Source organism: Aythya fuligula, chromosome 3 (assembly GCF_009819795.1).
Source record: "Aythya fuligula isolate bAytFul2 chromosome 3, bAytFul2.pri, whole genome shotgun sequence".
In the NCBI taxonomy this organism is placed as follows: domain Eukaryota; kingdom Metazoa; phylum Chordata; class Aves; order Anseriformes; family Anatidae; genus Aythya; species Aythya fuligula.
In genome coordinates, this window is record NC_045561.1 from 79,034,540 (window position 1) to 79,053,270 (window position 18,731).

The following is an 18,731-nucleotide window of genomic DNA, read 5'->3' on the forward strand; positions in this document are numbered from 1 at the left end:
GAGGGGTAAAAATAGTAGTGTGTAAGCAATTATAGGTGGCTAATTTCTTATATTAGGAGTGAGTTTCTATACCTGAGTAATTGACAACGACAGGCATGGAGAAGGCTGAGGTACTCAACAATTTATTTGCCTCTGTCTGCACTGGTAGACGGACTTCCCAAGTCTTTAATTTCCCTGAACCCATAGATGGAGGTTGGGGGATCAAAGTCCCACCCACTGTAAGTGAAGAGCAGGTTCAAGACCACCTGATGAATTTGAACAGGTACAAGTCTACGGGACCTGATGACATGAATCCCAGAGTCCTGAGGGAACTGGATGATGTAGCTGCCATGCCTCTCTCCATAATAGTTGAAATGCACTGGCAGTTGGGCGATGTCCCTGGTGAGTGGAAAAAGGAAAATGTCATTCCCCTACTCTTCAACAATTAAAACAAAGAATTGAACAATGAGCACTACTCTTCAACAGTTAAAACAACTAGGAGACATTTCTTCTTGGAAAGGGTGGTCAGGCATTGGAACGGGTTGCCCAGGGAAGCGGTCAAGTCACCGTCCCTGGGGGTGTTGAAGGAAATCATAGAATCATAGAACATCCCGAGCTGGAAGGGACCCACAAGGACCATTGAGTCCAACTCCTGGCACCACACAGCTCTACCCACAAGTTCAGACCATATGACTAAGTGCACAGTCCAAATGCTCCTTAAACTCTGGGGCTTGGTGCTGTGACTACAGCCCTGGGGAGCCTGTTCCAGCGTGCAACAACTCTCTTGGTGAAGAACCTCTTCCTGATATCCAGCCTGAACCTCCCCTGTCGCAGCTTGACACCATTCCCTCGGGTCCTATTGCTGGTCAGTAAACAGAATAGGTCAGTGCCTGCCCCTCCACTACCCCTCGTGAGGAAGCTGTATCTCCCCTCAGCCTCCTCTTCTCCAGGCTGAACAGGCCAAGTGATCTCAGCCTCTTCTCATACGTCTTCAGGCCCCTATACGCCCTTCACCATCTTTGTAGCCACAGGAAGGTTGGGCCTGGTGCATAGGGACATGATTGTGGGTGACATTGGTAGTAGGGTGATGGTTGGACCAGACGATCTCGAAGGTCTTTTCTAGCCTTAATGTTTCTGTGGTTCCATCTGAAGTGATACATCGATTATTGTTTCACACCATGGTTTATTTACGGTGTACCTGCAGAAAACACGCCTCTCCTTCCCGTACGCTGCCTCCAATGCAGCAGCCCCAGTTTTGGGTCAGCCCAGCCCCCAGCTACACCCGGGTCCTGTCCCAGAGGCAGTAGGCCAGAGGAGCATCCAGCCCTCCTCGGGGCAGAGCTGGGGCTGCGACTTGGGGGAAGGCTGGACGGGGTGCTTAGGGACGTGGTGCTTAGGGACACGGTGCTTAGGGACGTGGGTTTGTGAGTGACACCGGTGGTGGTGGAGTCGGACCAGATGCTCTCGGGGGTCTTTCCCAGCCCTAACGCCTGTGTGGCTGCCCACAAGCAGAATACAGCCCCGCCGCCATGACACCTCCTCGGGCTGGGAGGCGGGGGGCGTGGCCGTGCCACCCCCCGCCCCGTGACGCCACCGGCGCGCGCGCCCCTCCCCTCCCCTCCCCTCCCCTCCCCTCCCCTCCCCTCCCCTCCCCTTACGGCCCCTCCCTCCCGGTGGCGTCACGGTGGCGCGGCAGCCCCCCCCCCTCCCTCCCCTCCCCGCCCGTGACGTCGGCGCGTCCCGCGGCGGCGGCAGGTGGCGGAGCGGCGCGCGCCGGGCCCGGCCCGACCCGACCCGACCCGGCCGTGCGGGTGAGTCCCCGGCGGCGGCACCCCGGGGGGACGGGGGGGCTCCAACGGTCACCAACGGTCACCAACGGCCGCCAACGGCCTCGCTCCCCCCCCCCGCCCGCTTCCCACCCTCCTCCCCGCGGCGGGGCCGGGCTGTGCGAGGCCCGGAACAAAAGGGCAGGCCCCGGGGTGCCGGCGGGGCTCCCCCCGGGCCCGGCAGCGCCGTGGGGAGGGAGGCGGCGGCCGGCGGCGGGGCCCGGGGGGGCGGCGGTGCCGGTGCCGGTGCGGGCCCTGCGCGGCCCGTCGCGCTGCGGTGTTGGTGTCCGTGCCGGTGTCGCTTCGCTGTGAGCCCAGCCCCCGGTCCCGTGCCGTGAACCGTGCCCCCGGTGATCGCAAGGGGAGGGCGCTGCGAAAAGTTGAGCCTTTGTCGGGTCTGTGGCAGGAGAAGCGCAGCCTCCCCTACCGCAGGGGATTGCTGAAAACAGGCCTGGAAGTGCCTCCCAAAACGCGTCGCCGAAAGCGACCTGCCGTGACAGCGCCCAGCGCCCGCTACGAAGCCCCGGGATCGATTTGGCCGCTTTGAGTTAATCTTAAATCCCCTGTGCTGGCCAGAGCCCGCTTGGCAGCGCCCTGTGGCTGATGCTGTGGTTGCTGTCCGAGGGAATCAAAGTGCCGATTGTTTAAATCGCTACAGTGCGGAATCTGTGCGGGGAGAAAATAAAAAAGTTCTTTTTGTTTCCTCCCAAACCCGCTGCAGCAGTTGGGGTGTCGGTCACGCCGTTGTCATTTGCCGAGAGGGATGGAGCTGCAGGATTTCAAGGGAGTTTGCATGGTGGGCTCTTGGAAATGGTGGAAGAAAAAACCTTTATTGGAATTGATTTCCCCCCCCTCCTTTTTCTGTGCATGTTAATCTGTCTCTGTTTAAAGATGTTCCTGTGCTTACTTTGTGTTTCCAAAGCATTGATAACTTCAGATGAACCCATTCTTGCTTTGTTTCCCTACGGCAGCTTTGACACTATCAGTTTTGTTTGAGAAAGAAGCTAATATTTTGCTCTCTTAAATAAAATGAAATATTTACTTCAAATTCAGTGTTCCAATTGTAGCATAGGACAAGAAACTCACTTTGAATAAATATGCAGCAGTTCAATAGCAAAATGGTTGACTGTTCTGCACTTGACTATTTTTCTGTGGTTTAGTTCTAAATCTATACAAGGTGTCTTTTGTTTTGTTTTGTTTTAATTAATGTGTAATGGCACTGCATAAGGAATGACAGGGAAGTTGAGCCCTCATGACATCTCTAATTTCCCAAAGATACTCTAACTTTAAGAAAGAGGTACAGAGAAGTCACCGTGGACAGGAGACAGGTTATTTATCTGCTGTGCATTGCCTGGTGATGGTTTGAAAAATATCTGAAAGGCTCAGTACCTTTAGCTGACACTGCGTTGACAATAACAGGCCTTCAGCTGGGAGAATGAGTTTTTTTCCCTCACCTTATTAAAAAAAAAAAAAAAAAAAAAAGGCAAAAATCTTCCCTTCTTTCTTTCCCCAGTGTTTGGCCGATGGTGGCTGGCAGGGAAGGACAGAGTTCTATCCCCTGCTTCCACCTCCTTCCACCCCGCCGCCCCCAGGAATCGAGGTATGAGATAGGGAGCTTGATGGAAACAGTCAAGTACTAAACTACATAAAAGCATTTACCGTTTTTATTTTGTAGTGCTGCACCCATTGATTTTTCAGCATATGGGGTCACAAAGGATTAGCTTGTGGTAACTATTCTAAGTAATCTGCAGAGTGCTGCAGAATTTATCATTTGAGGCAGGATTTAAATAAGGCTGTAGGTAACACCACATTTACATTCAGGAGCTGGTTTCTTAAATATGTGCATTTCTGGGATACTTTTTTTTTTTTTTTTTAATTATTATTGCTGTTTTTCTTTTCGCTCTGGTCTCCAAAGCAAAAGAAAAATGGGGGGAAAAAAAAGTAGTTTGGGCTCTGATAGGTTATTGGGAACCTGATGGGTAGCAGTTAACTGACAAGAAAGGTTTTGTTCCATCTTGGTTTAGTAAGAGCTCAACGTTTTTCTCAAAGAAGACCTGGGGTCACTGTTGGATGGTAGCTCAGGTAGGAGGTCAGCCACTTTGGAGTCATAAAGCTGCATGGAAGAGGCTGGCACAACTTCTCCCAGCAAGCGTCCCTGGAGACTTCCAAGGGAACAAAGAGCAGTCAGACACCGCCTGAGCCTCAGCGTGGGAGGAGCTGCTGGCCAGCTGCTGATGCCAGGTCGGTGCCAGGTCGAAGCCCTTGCTCCTGGGTGGTGGGATTGTCCTGCATCCGTTGCGTGTTGAATGCACGTTTCCAAATCCACGTGTGATGGGACGTGTGGGTTTAGTCAGTGCGCAAGGGGAAGGGACTCTTGCAGGTTGCCACAGTTAGCGTAACTCCCCGTACGAGGTGCTCGTCTAACGTAGGCAGTTAATTGCTACGTAGAGAACACGGCTCTTAGCCACTTAACTTCAAAGGAGCAGAGTCCGGGAAAGGGTGTGTGTAACCACCAGCGTCTTTTATCCCGTTTTGTAAAGTTTTCATGACTGGCTTATTACATAAATAACAACGTAATGAAGAGTAGAGGTTACCTGAAGTCAGTTTGTGAACTAGTTCTTTTTAAGAGCTGTGCAGCATTTAGAAAGTTGCCTTACCATAATCCCATAATTATACCCTAATTGGATTCTTCCCAGTATAATTACATGCATCGTATATGTGCGTGCATTTTTTTTAGTAGGAAATCTGTCAGAGCTGACCCAGCGTCCTTCTCCCATGCCCACGTAACATTTGGTGTTAGAATGCTCCACCTCTGACAGTGGATTAGAGGAGGTAGCAGATAAAACCTGCAGAAGGAATAGAAAGCCAGGGTCTGAGCTGAAGGGCTGGGCACCACACCCACAGCATCAAGCTTGTTGCAACCATCTCTTTGATCGTAGCAAACACGGTATTTGGTCTGAGTGGATTAGTAGAGCCAAAATTTCAGTGTGATTGCAGCTCTCCATTTCAGATTAATGTATGAAGATAGGGGAAGTTGCTGGATTGATGAGGGGAGAGCCATCTCCCTTTTGAAGGTGTGCTAGGACAAGTAGATAGGCATGTTCATTTTTGCATTTTTCCTTTTGAACGTTTGCTAAAAATAGCTGGACTGAATGCTACGTGGAGCTCAGCTATAAGGAAAAAAACACGTTTGAGTAATTTATCTTACACTGGAGTCATCTGAACATTTCAATCTGACATTATTCGTGATAAATGTTCAGTCATTTGATGGACCATAGCACAGAACACCGTAATACTAAATGCTCCATGTTCTTTCTGAGACTTACCACTCCTTGACTTTGCTCTAGTCTGTGCATAAATCTGATCTGCACCACGTTTACACCAAAACGATTCTTTCCTTGAGCAAATTGAAATCAAATACGTGACGTTCTTGGGTCTGCTTCAAAGCATTCGTAAGTGTAAGATTTTGCAGCAACTGAAAATTGTAATTCAAAATGCCTGAGAAACATCTTGAAAGCGACAGCCCAGAAGAGATGAAGATACAGCTGTATGGCTCACCAGTCTTCCTACATACGATTCCCAAAATACTTTCTGTAACTAAGGGTGGCTCTTTCAGGTCGAGACCTTCCTGTTTAGAGCTTGAGAACAGGACAGTGAAATCTTGGTGGTCTCCCTGCTCTTGCCCAGTTTGCAGATTCCTACCTGCCTACTGTAGAGTTATTTAGGTAATTGTTAAGACACTGGTTTCTAGTGACTGTTCTGTATTTGTGAAATGAATTGGTTCAAATTCTGGCTGGTGACATACTGCAAAATGTATTTTGGCTGACATTAACTGGTAGCCTGAAGAGGGGCATGTTACCTCAGAGTTGCGGAGCCTGAACTACACCCTTGTCCTCTTTTTCAGAGATCACACGTATTTGTTTCAGGATTGAACCTCAGAAGCACTTGGCACTTCATAAAGAGGGCCGTAAGCTGCAGACTGCTTGAAATGTGGACAGGACCTAGGGAAATCACCTGTTTGTATGCATTGTTTTCTCCTCAAACATCCCAAAACAGCCCTTGTTTACAGACAAGATACAAAGCTGGATAGGCCTTTGGAATAATATGATATGGCTCTTTTTAGATACAGGTTTAGGATGCTGTTGTTACTTGTTAAACTCTCTGAAAACAGGAAGTCATTTACTAGAGATTAAATATGCACAAACGTAACATACTCCTAACTTTAGTCTTGTTTCTCATTTTGTCTACATGGTTACTTTATGGAAATGAGGCATTAACTTCAGATGTAATAAGATAATTGCCTTTTATAATACTTTAGAAAAAGATAATTTGCATAAGTTAGACATCAGAATAATAGACATCAAACTCTAGGGCAAAATTGGCAATTGCAAAAAACGCAACAATGTCTTATGGTGTCTGCATCAAGTAAATTAAAGGATAGTTATTTCTTTTCTGTAACAGGACCATGGCATTGGGTTTTGTTCACTCATACCTGCGTACAGTGCTGTTGTAATGGTGATACTGTTTGCTTTCCATTAGTGTGCAGAGAAGCTGAAACACTGCAGTGTAACATTGGGCAGGACAGACAAGGAATGAGCCAGCCTTGGGAAAGAGGACCTGCCATCCTAGTTGGAGCCATCTGAAGAGAGGACATCTTAGTCTCGTGGCATGCGTCAGTAGAAATTACTCTGAGAAAGTAAGCTGCTGTTGTTTTGTTAATGGTCTTGCATGTGTCAGCTCATTGACAAACTGCTTAGTTGTAGCTGGAATTTGATCTGGAGTCTGAAAAATTACTTTTTGGGGTAGCGTTATGGGAATTTACTTGCTCTTTGGACAGAGTTCCAGAAGGCCTGGGGAATTTTAGTATAATTTTTATACATTACCTATTCCATACTTTGTGTGTTGATGAAGGCACTCTAGGCTATGCGTCCTAAGCTTACCAAATGAAATGTAGGTTTTAATATTAATTAAAAAAAAGAGAGAGATAATAGAAGTGAGATCTGCCAAGATTGTAGACCAGCTCCTTCACAGTTGGCTTTAGGCTGTATTTATGTTAAAATGTAGCATTCAGATGCTTGTTGTTCCCTTTTTTATATCTGAACTGATGATCCAAATACTTCAAATAATTTTATTTTTAGAACCTGTCACTGATTTTAATTTATTCGATAATGTAATTTTCCCTGTTAGCCAAAATTAATAAAGTAACCCATCTCTCCAAAAAACAGAGGTTAATATTTGAAAACCATTTAAATATGAATCCTTTTGTGATTAAATCTTGTTATAAAATATTACTGTTAATTTCAGGGAAAATACTCTGCGCTCAGATTTGTTTAGTTATTAATGCCATGAAGCTGGAATGAATGTGCTCCCACAGCCATAACTTAGCAGAATAGCAGCTCTAGATGTTTTTCCTCTTTTCCAAAGGGCTTACCTGTTCGATAAAAATCTACGTATATATGCCCTAGTACTAATTTATAGACAAACTCTATGAACTAGATCTGATACTTAAAAAGATAAACAATAAAGGATTAATTAGTATGTTCTTTTAGAAACAAAAAGTGAGAGCCTCAGTTCAGTTGATCTAAATCTTTAAATGGATAATTGTCCTGCATTCTGAACACATGCAACTGCAGTTGTGCTTGTCTTTTATTAAAAGTTTTATGTTGCGGGTAGTGCTTGGTTAGAGATAAGGGTATTCCTCTAGCTGTATTAATTTTACAAATACTGTCTTCCTCTAATTCATTAAAAATCAGTTAAGACTTTCAAAATAAGGCATTTATTCCTCCTTTCCGTTCATATGCTGCATTATTAGCTCGATCTAGTAAGGAATCAAAGAACCTTCAAATTAAAAGGTGACGTATTTAGCACAGCTCAAATATTAATGAGAACTCTCACACTGCTTTTTGTTTACTCATGATACAGCGTAATACATTTACTCATAATAGTAACAATACCAGAATTTGATTTGTCAAAATGGGTTTCATTTTAATCCCAGCAGTCTCCAAATTCTTAATTATTATACACAAATTATATAGAAGTTACTTATCTTCATGTTGTTTTTATATTTTCTTTGAAGAGGATAACCTTATAAAACATATTTAGGGAAAAGAAGCCTTTTGTAAAACTGTAGCATGGAAATAAAAATCTCAGCTGCTGTGCCTTTCTGCACAGTAGTATGTCATTATGGGAACACTTGAAAATTCAGATCTTTTTTCCTCAGCCATGGTTGGCACAAATTAATCAATACATGGATTTCTCTTTCAGCTCTTCTGTTGTGAGATAGCGTTTGACTTGTGTTCGTGGGTATTCTGAAATCTGAATAGCTTTTCTTCTCTCCTTTTTCTAATAAGTTTCTCGTCATAAAAACCTAGTTTTGGTGTAAAGTTCTGCTTCCAAATATAACCTCGAAAGTGTGAAGTTGCCAGGGAGCAACTAGTTCACAACACTTTTAGAATGTGTCTCACACGTAGATGTGCACAATAAAGACAATTACCAGGTGGTAATGCTGTCTGTATCTGCATGCTGACTGAAGAGCTAGTATGCATATTTGTTCTTAATCTCAGAGAAGGAAATTCAGATACAAAGGTGGACACAATTATATGCCACTTCAGAAAAAAATATATGAACAGTAGAGCTTAAAAAAAACGACTTGATTAAAGAATTAGATTAAAGAAAGGCATTCCTCTTTCGAGGGGAAATTACAGTAACAAGGGAATGGGTGGCATATAGAGATACATTATTGTAAAGATAAATATAGACACAGAAGCATAAATCTTTTTTTTTTTTTTCTAATCCCAGCATGCGTTCATAAGATGTATAAAGCAGTGGAGGCTTTTACTGTAACACGAGGGATTTTCTCTTGAGGTAACGTGTTTTACTAGAAATATGTCTAATACTGGAACAGGCTGTCCAGGGAGGTTGTGATACCACCATCCTTGCAGGTTTCACAAAAGTCAGCTAGACAAAGCCATGACTGATCAGATCTGATACTGGTGGTAGTGCCGTGTGGAGCTGGAATCTGGGCTCCTGTGACCTCTAATGGTCCCTTCTGGCCCACCCTTCTGTGATGCCTTTGGATGAACTAATCTCTGCTGTTTGTGCAAAGAGGACTAGTTATATTGAAAGGCTATTTTGCTGAGTGTCAGCACCATGCTGCCAAATTCCTTGGAGATTTAAAATGAAAAAGGCACATTTTTAGGCCCCATTCCCCCAAAGCCCGCTCTTCTCCCTCATTTGGTATCTATTGGTTTGTTTTGATGAGAATAAAAGGAAAATAACCATGAAAAAGACTGTGAAAGATTGCCATAGGTAGAATGTAGTCTAGCAGGCGTTTTTATTGTCTAGGCTAGAATATTTTGCCTATTGAAATCCTATAAAATGCCAGAGTAACATTGTAGTTGCTTACAAAATTTCTGTTTAATAACAGAGATAATACATGGCCAGAAAAGGCACAGGCAGTGACTTCACAAACGATCATGGCTGCATATTTCATCTCCTGTGATAGATACACTGCCCCTTCTGCTTGGCTGGAGCAATTCCTTTTGAGGTATCCTCAGCTAGATCAGCAAGTTCACCTGTTTTTTAGGAAAGAGAAATCCAGGATAGCTTTTGAAAAAGCCACCTGTCTTCAAATCCAGTTCCTCCTGTAGCCCTGTGGTTGTTACGAGCCCTGTCTGAGGGCTGGTACGCTGTGGTGACTTAAGAAATAGCAAGTGGGAATACTCCAGCCTGGTTCTGCTGCTGGGCATATTTTGTACTATGGAAACCTAGCCTGAAGTACTGTTCTGGTAATCCCCTAGTCAAACTGATGATCACCAGTACTGTACAGATGGATTGTTTTGTGGGTAGGTCACCTCTTGAGAAAAGAATCATAGCCTCTTCAGATTTTCTGAGGAGTTTCCAAAATAACAGGCTGGCTGGACACTTCGTAGTACCTTTAGGCTGCATAAAGCTAGCTGATGAGCACTGCTTCAGAAAAAGGACAGGAAATGCCAAAGTTTGGCATGGTACTGTGTTAAAAATGAAACAAAAGATTCAAGATCAGCGATTGGGGGGAAAAAAAGAAATCTACCAAAATTCAGCTTAGTTTGTTGACTCAGAAAACAGAGTGTTAACCTATCCCTTACTTTAGAAGTTGAGCTTCATAAATGATACCTCATCTTAACGCAAGGCAAGTGTCTCATTCTGTGGATGGTGAGGTAAGGTGCCAGTTTAGGTTGACACAGTAAACTGATTTACATCTCTTTGATCTTCTGCAGGATGGCTGGCTGTGGTGAAATAGATCATTCGATCAACATGCTTCCCACAAATAGGAAGACAAATGAGTCATGTGCTAATGCAGCACCTCCCCTGACAGTCCCTGAATGTGCTATCTGTCTGCAAACGTGTGTCCATCCAGTAAGTCTGCCTTGTAAACATGTCTTCTGCTATCTGTGTGTGAAGGGAGCTTCTTGGCTTGGGAAACGATGTGCACTCTGCCGGCAGGAGATTCCAGAGGATTTTCTCGACAAGCCAACCTTATTATCACCGGAAGAACTCAAAGCAGCAAGCAGAGGCAACGGAGAATATGCTTGGTACTATGAAGGTAGAAATGGTTGGTGGCAGTATGATGAACGTACCAGCAGAGAGCTGGAAGATGCCTTTTCCAAAGGTAAAAAGAGCACTGAAATGCTGATCGCTGGGTTTTTATACGTAGCAGATCTTGAAAATATGGTTCAGTATAGGAGAAACGAGCATGGACGCCGCAGGAAAATAAAACGGGACATTATAGATATTCCAAAGAAGGGAGTGGCTGGGCTTAGGTTGGACTGTGACGCTAACACTGTCAACCTGGCAAGAGAGAGCTCCGCTGATGGTGCAGACAGCACAGCGACCCCGGGGGCTGCAGCCGTACAGCCCCTGGTAGCTGTTCCTGCTAGGCCCCTGCCGTCACTCGATGGTCAGCTGATGAGTCCTTCAACACCATCGCCTGATGCAAGCGCTTCTCTAGAAAACTCTTTTGCCCAGTTGCAAATAAATGGAGACAGTATGGCCGAAAGGAGCCATAGGGGAGAGGGGGAGGAAGACCATGAATCGTCATCATCTGGTAGGGTGCCGGCCCCTGACGCCTCCGTGGAGGAGACCGAATCGGATGCTAGCAGCGATAGCGAGGATGTGTCTACCCACCTCCAGCAACAGCCATCCTCTGCCCAGCAGAGACACTTGAATGCCAACGCAAACCAGTCAGGAGCGGATAGACCAGTGGCAGGGGGAGGGGTGGTAAACGCAAGCGTAAGGTCTAGAAGGCCGGATGGACAGTGCACAGTCACTGAAGTTTAAATCTGGAGCCATGCGATTGAAAAACTCAGTCCCGTATCTGTAAATTTTCTGTCCACATTGGCATTGCACTCAAACCTAGCAGTGTGTTTGGTGGGAGGGTGGGGTGAAGGGGAGAACCAGATCTGGCCTAACTTAAGTCTCTTTAACGTGTATCAGCTGGAAGACTAAGTGTAAGAAACTGGGTCATCCTATTAATGGTTTGAAAGCTGCTTAGCAATACCCAGTTTTCTTGAAAATGTCTTGTGTTTATTTTGTAGCATCTTCCCCTTGGAGATACTCGGTCCCTTTTTGGCCAATGTATATCTACTGTACAACTTGAATTGTTTTCATTATCTGACTGTTGCATTAAGTGTCTTACTACTTTCTGCATGGATTGATGTATGAAAAGAACACTAAAGCAATGTGGGAGCAGGCAAGATGTTGGGTGTGAGCAGGATGCTTAATTTAATGTGAGAAAAAATAGATGTGAGTTTGGAGTTAAAATGTGTTTTTACTAGACAAAGAGCAATCACTTACCTTCCTTCAATGGAAATGTAAAAATGCTGTTAACTTTCGTTGCAAATTCTTACCTATACACTTCATGGCATTTTCATGGGCTTTGCCATCTAGTCCTTGTAGTTCTGTTTTTGAGGTCTTTCTTGATCTGTCTCGTTTTTGTTACGGAATTTATAATTTAATAAAACTACATTTTACCAGTAACAATCTTAGATATGTCTCCAGTTTAATTGAACTTCACTGGAGGAACTTTCAAGAAAACCATCATGAAACAGCTTCCTGTGTTTGCTGAACGGGAGGATTGGTTTTGAGTGGTATCTAAGTTCTTAACATCCCTGACTGACTGTATCTCAAACAACACTGTAGGAGTGTGCCTTTCTAAAGGAAAATCCTGAGTTACAGACTTAATGTTTACACAGGCTTAACGCTCCTCAGCTGAAGAGCTGATCAACTCACTTCACTGTTATGGTAGACAAAACTATCACAGTCTTATTTATTAACAGCAGAAACATTGAAATAAAAGAGCATGAATAATCAAACCCGACTTCAAGGTAAAGAACACATGTTAAGGAATACATTGCTATTCATCTTTTCTCCATAGCAAAACTAGCAGCACAGAAAAGATAATTGTGGGCTTGTATTAGAAATACATATCCTGGATACTGCATCTCCCAGTTTCTACAAACGTCAAGAGTACAATGTCTTTTTTTTTTCCTATGGCAGTTATTTCTCATTCTGAAAAATGGTGGTCAGTCATCTGTTGATTTGGCTTAATCTTTAAAACAAAGGTAATTAAACTCCAATTCTTAGTGCATATATCCCAGAATAGAAAGGGCCAATAGCTGAAATGTAATTATTTCAAATTGTGATAGAAAAGGTGCTAAAAATGGTAGTCTTAAGCTTCTAAGATGTTTTCCTTACTATAACAATGGCTGAAATAAATGTGTATTCATGGATAAAGCTGTGCAAGTCTTCCAGTTTCTGGGGTTTATTTTTGCCCGCAAGGTGAGACAGTGAGTCCAGGGAACAAAGGAATTGACACAGGAGGCTTAGATGGAATAAGGAGCATTACTTTCTTACCACTTAATAGTTCCAAAAGGAAATGAGCCAGTACTGTGATTGGAAGGAAAGAACTTAGATTGTCTTTTCTTCCATTTGTTAGTTGTCACCTGCCTTTTTTCTTTCTAGTTAGATTTTGATTAGAGCCATTGCATGCTAACTGTGCTGTAAAAACACAGAGTAAGAATGCTTCTGATAACCGCGTGCATTTCACTTAACACGAGGTTATGCACTGTTACAGCAAGATGCAAAATACAAGACTTGCTATATATGCTCAATTTGAGGACTTCCAGCACAAATAACATACAGTGAATTTTATTAGTGGTTATCCATGGGGGTTCTTGACCAAAGTAGAGGCAAACCTCTGAACACCCATGATGCTGCCTTTGGCTCCTGCTGGCTGACCGCAGCTGTGAATTACTGAAATTAGTTAAAGTAAGGCTGGTAAGTGCTTAACAGCTAATCATCAGAGTGGCAAATACACACCCCAGATCAAGCTAGGAAGACACAGTAACCAGTAATTCCCGTCTCACATTTAAATCATTACCATCAGTAGGATATTTGTTCTCTATTTTAGCCAAGCTACAGCCACACTGCATTATACCTTTTTCTGTAACTCTATGCATTACACAATCTTTCAACTTGTAGAAAATAACTATAGAAACGCAGAGTGGAGAGGAAAGAGGATATTAAAATACTATAAAATCTGTACTGCATCTCTTCAGTTCCAGAACAGATAGCTACAGATACAGAACTCCTCCAGCACAGTAAAAAACACCCAGCAAACCACGCATTCAGGAAGAACACCTCGGTTGCCCATTTGGTAAGTATATTCCTGCGGCAAAAATACAGGAAAGTATCAGTATTGCTAAAAGTGATCCCCAGCGTGACCGTATCATGCGATTGAACGCTTAGCTCACAATCCACACCCCCATTAAGTACTCGGGGTGTCCCAATACACAGAGGCAAGGAACAAGACAGGCGTTTCACAACGTAATGTGAAACCTCGTTTGCTGAGGAGGGAGCTGGCAAACTAGCCCCTAGGAAATAGAAAAGCTAGCGCTCCATTTAATTAGGAGGCTGGGAGGATCAATTTTGAACATGGATTTCTAATTCATTCTGTGCATTTAGCGCTTGTTTGGTTTTAGGTCATTTCTTAAGGGGAACAAAAGAGTGAAGCTTGTAGTATTTAATAAATTGTAATATATATATGTGTATATATATATAAAATAAATGCCTAAATGCCTATTAGCCACTGGTTACAGGTATTTGTCACTGTAAGATGATAATACAGTGATGTATGAAACTGGGCAGTTAGGTTTGCAATTGCTAAAATGGGACTCCATTTTATCTCTGGAGCCCTTGTAATACCACTCATGGTAATTTAGTTAGACTGGTTTTCATAACAAGGGCTACACTTGCTTTTAAGACAGAAAAAAAATAATAATAGAATACAGTATTAGGCTGAGCACAAAAATCCTTGATCAAAACAAACACCTATAATTACCTTGAGAATCTCCTATAGCAGCATTTGGTATGTTTGTGATTCCAACAGATCAGAGGACAAAATGAGTTTCTGTAACCTTTTCTGAAAGCGTCTTAGCCATTTCTAGCACCAGTTAATTATTTGTGCTGTTATTAAAAGCAAACACTGGCTTTGATACAAATCAGAGAGGATAGCTGGAGAAATGCACTTGCTGAAATGAGAAGTAAACTCATTGCCTACAGATTGAACTGGAAAAAGGTCCCCAGTAGATACACATACTAAGTTACGCTTACTGTCAGCATATGTCTAGTTCAAAATGCGCAAGTAAAACAGGCTGCTTTTCTGCTACAGTTTCCTCCCTTTCAAATTTATATCACGCAGTTCACAGAATATGCTATTGGACCTTATAGCCTGACACCCAAAAAATAAAAATATTCAAGGGTCTTGTTCAGGTTCTAAGTAATATTCACACCATTTTAAAAAACAATCACAATGTTAGTAATGGCAAATTTATTCTTGTTGCTATTAAAGACCTAACTATCTATCTGCCATTGAAAGTACTTTTTTTTTTTTTGACTAATAACAAAATGATGTGCTATTGCTTCAAAAAGTTGAACAGGAATTGGGTGAGCATGGAGTGAAACACGCTCTGAAAGTTCAGTGATGTTGGCAGTCTGGAATCCCTCAGGAATCCTGATGAGCTTCATGAAAAGCACATCAGCTTCATTACTAAATAGTTAAGTTTTGCCTTACTATATTAAAACAACCTTACCTCCTAAGTCATGGGTTTGAAATCCAGGAGAGAATCCAGCAGCACTGGACTAACAGTGAGCTGTTAGATAAAAAAGAAGGGTGGAGCACCAAACAGACCACTACCCTCTCCCCTGTTCCCATTCCTATCTAACTTGGAAGTAAACATTGAATGTTATCGTTGGGGAAGAAAGGTTTGAAATCTTTCAACAGTTTCAGGTGCAATGGCAGAAAGGAAGGATCAACAGGACAGGATAAGTTGCTTATCTTTTTTGAGGAGCCAGCTCAGAACACATCCCTTCCTTCAGCATTGCTTCAGGCTATACATGCTCCCCACTGCTAAAGCCATATAGTAAAATACCCAGCGGAGCATAGCATATGCTCAAAAGCTTTAGAATCTTAGCAGGCAATCCAAACCTAATTCCCATCATTAATCTGCCCCAAGATCCTCACTGTCTCAAACTCAGTAATTCTGCCACACTGTAGATACCGTAACATGGATTTCCCTGCAAGGAATCACCTCATTTTCCTAAGGGAGCTTGTACCACATACCTGTTAGTTATGCCTGGTCACAGCAAGAATGCACATCAATGCAAAACATCCCAGAGTTTCCTCCTTAACATGCTCCCTTGCGGGGGGGACATGGGTCCCAGGTTCAGGTATCGACCCTGCTTAACTTAGAGACAAGTTCCTTCTAATCAACAATACAGGAAACTCTCAGTCATGTATATGTCTGTACATTTTTGCTACCAAAGATATTTAATTTTAAACCAAGAATCATCTCCCAAAGCAGGGACTCAGTCTCAGTTTCTAATTTCTAAAGCAAAAACTCTCCCCACTGAGTTATCTGGTTATTCACACAGCCACTGGCATGGATATTGAGTTCCAAGTTGTCTGGTCTTTCACAGCCCAAATATGCCCTGCGAGTAAAAGTACTTTAAACGGAAGAAAAATCCTTCCAGAACACTGAAGTACTGAGACCATCCAGTCAACAAAATACCATCTGGGAGCATTACGCATCATGGCTTTCTAAGATTTCAACTAGATTTTAAGTGAATAATCAGGTCAGCAGCTTTGCACGTGCTCCGTATCAGATCCAGGCTGTGGGAATGTGCAGATGCGTATGTAAGATCGCTGTTCCCAAAGCAGTCAGTAGACACCTAAATGCACTTAAAGATTTGGATCCATGTCAGTGAACAAGGGCTACAAGCTCTTCAATGAACTAGAGCTGCTTCTATAAAACAATTGCCATTAAAAAAGACATATCACTTTCTTAGCAATTATACCCAGAACTGACTGAAGATGAAAAAAGAAAAAAATATCATCTCAGTAGTTACCATCCCTTCAAAGTTGCTTTAAGACACTGGCAACATGTTGGGGCACTCAGGTTTTCCAGCTTTAGGTGCACCTGCTCTGTAAATAAATAAAACTCTCATCTCTCATTTCCATACCAGTTAGAAAAACAAAAGTAACTCCAAAGAAAATAATCTTCAACCTCATTCCAAAAGAATTATAGTTCTACTCTCAGCACGGTATTTACCTTTACATACTAATTTCACTAATCTCCATTCAGTGGGTGATTAGAACAGTAAATTTTCTGGCAATTCCTCTGCGGTTGCACACCAAATATGTCTGCCAGACACAAATGACAGGAATGTTAAGAACTTGTTCATTTAAACTGGCATTAAATGATTCAGTTTTAACACCAGTTTCAGTGAAAGCTTTGCAAAATATCAAGAACATTCCTTGCGCATTGCCCATCATTTGTGTTTTGGCCTTCTAACCAGCGCCTGCAAATTGGCAGGCCCACCCCAGACAGTTCCAAAAATGTCCTTCTCTGTCCTTAAGGCATCTTCCAGAGGTAGCTCTCTTCCTGCTGTGACCACCTGTTTCGCAGCCCGAATCACACTAGCTGGACCCTCCGTGTACTGACTCAGCCAGGCTCGAGCTTCTTCTAGGGATCCGCTTTCCTCCGGGGACAGCAAGGTCTCCTCCGAAAGCCCAAGGTGCAGCGCTCTTTCGGGGTCCACCTTGAGGGCCCCGCTCAGCAGCCGGAGGGCAGCCCCGCTGCCGACGATGCGCACCAGCCTGGCGCCTCCTCCCCAGCCAGGAACCAGCCCCATGTGCTTATGGACGAATCGAATTTCGCTGCCAGGCGTCATCAACCTGTCAATGGAAAAACAAACACATTCAGAGGTCAGTCTCTGCACTGACTTTAGCTTTCAGCTCTCCGGCGTTCACTTCTCCATTTCCTCCTCCCCGCTGCTTCCAAAGGATAATCACAGAATCATTAGGGTTGGAAAAGACCTCCAAGATCATCTGGTCCAACCATCCCCCTACCACCACCATCACCCACTGAACCATGCCCCTAAGTGCCACGTCCAACCTTTAAATGCAACCTGGCAGCATGATAATTAGAGCCAGAGCTGTAATACCTTAATTTTTATATCACCCAGTGACTTCAGCTGCAGCTCTTGGCCCTTCTCAAAATGAGACCTGTAGACTGCCACAAGTAAAGGTGCTTAGTGCCCACACCAATCCCCGTAGTCTGTTCGAAAAAGTGTTTGAAAGCAGAATTGCAGAGATGAGAGAGTGCATTACACTTACAGTACTAGCACAGTCCCTCTAATTCATGCCTAAAGCAACAGTTTTGGCTAAACTCTGAGCACAAAGCTCATTTCTTGAGGGGATGCATCATGCTCATCTTAGTACTGACATGCACTAGGGGAGTTCTGTCAGCACTGTTGTGTTTGATTATAGTTTTGTTGTTGCTGTTGCTCTATTGTAGAGGGTCTGCCTGAGCTTGATTTTCTAACTACTCACTACAGTATGGGATGTCAGGATGGATCTTCTATTTATGACTCCCAGCATGTAACAGAATTGCTTTCTATCTATGCCTTACACTGTGTAACACAATTGCTCCTCTCCAGAAGACAGCCGCTTTCCTGTTTTCAAAGATTTCACATCTTTGCTTCATTTCTGCAGTCTGTCACCTCCCCTGTTGAAGACCTCACCTTAGGGTTGATTAAGCTGTCTCCCTGGAGGAGCTCTGCTCTGCTGCAGCGGGCTGTACTCTCTCCTCAGTGTTCACACTGGCACATTAGGTTAGTGGAAAAAGCCTCTCAAAATAGAAACACACAGAGCAGATGCATAGAAGCAGACCAGTACTTGCTCTTTCTCAAGATGTTCCGTGGCGTGGTTAGCCGCTGCCGCCTCCAAGACAAGGGATGGAAATTACACTTGTGAAGTAGATTAGCTTCCACCCAAGCACTAATTGGCTTTCTGAAGATAGATCGTGTAATACTGAGATACACACTCAAGTCTGTTTCCTAACAACACAGTTTTCCGTAATAAAAATACCAAGGTGAGCAGCTTTAAAAAGGGAAGAAAAAGAAAACCTTTAAAAATGCAACTACTACCGGGAGCTCACAGTTCCCCAATCTGCTCAGTTATTGTTAATTGTAAGGTGTTTTTTTTTTTTTTTTTTTTTTTTTTTTTTCTTAACCAGAGCATTATCAGCATTCATGATGTAATATAAAGCGCCAGGGCTGAAGAGCTTACACTTTATCCCAGTCCCAACACAATGCACAAAGGCAACAGCTGACACGCCAGATTGCATGAAAGCCATTTTGTAGAGATAGCGGAGGAAGGTAATGTGACAAAAGGAAGAGAACAGAGCATTGCAGGGGAGGAAAGGTTTTTAGCTAACATGAGCCAAGTGCTTCCCAAATGCAGCAAATGCCAGGGAGTTCAGGTCCCTTCTCTTCAAAAGGAAGGTTTGGCAAGTATTCCAAAATTCCTTTATTGGCTCAGCTTAC

The 18,731-nt window shown here is 43.6% G+C and overlaps 2 protein-coding genes across 8 annotated transcripts in view; one reads left to right on the top strand and one right to left on the bottom strand.

Annotated features, from left to right (window-relative positions):
- Positions 1-1,727: 1,727 nt before the first annotated feature.
- Positions 1,728-11,830, top strand: RNF146 (ring finger protein 146). Of its 4 annotated transcripts, none has more exons than XM_032183969.1 (3): positions 1,728-1,790; positions 6,345-6,501; positions 10,064-11,830. In XM_032183969.1, the coding sequence occupies exon 3, from the start codon at positions 10,065-10,067 to the stop codon at positions 11,121-11,123; it is 1,059 nt and encodes a 352-aa protein (XP_032039860.1). In that variant the 5' UTR covers positions 1,728-1,790; positions 6,345-6,501; position 10,064; the 3' UTR covers positions 11,124-11,830. The 4 variants fall into 4 exon arrangements, with proteins under 4 accessions (XP_032039860.1, XP_032039861.1, XP_032039862.1 ...); XM_032183970.1 differs by lacking the exon at positions 1,728-1,790 and adding an exon at positions 3,724-4,046; XM_032183971.1 differs by lacking the exon at positions 1,728-1,790 and adding an exon at positions 8,604-8,669 and having other exon boundaries at positions 4,085-6,501.
- Positions 11,831-12,839: 1,009 nt separating this feature from the next.
- Positions 12,840-18,731, bottom strand: part of ECHDC1 (ethylmalonyl-CoA decarboxylase 1) — a 40,764-nt gene continuing 34,872 nt past the window's right edge. For all 4 annotated transcript variants that reach the window (XM_032183973.1, XM_032183974.1, XM_032183976.1 and 1 more), the window contains one exon: positions 12,840-17,079. In XM_032183973.1, coding sequence (XP_032039864.1) covers positions 16,674-17,079 — 406 coding nt within the window. In that variant the 3' untranslated portion in view covers positions 12,840-16,673. The remainder of the gene's footprint in view (positions 17,080-18,731) is intronic.

Bases quoted from the DNA above. Each gene is read 5' to 3' on its own strand.
- RNF146 (XM_032183969.1), top strand. From the start codon at position 10,065: ATGGCTGGCTGTGGTGAAATAGATCATTCGATCAACATGCTTCCCACA.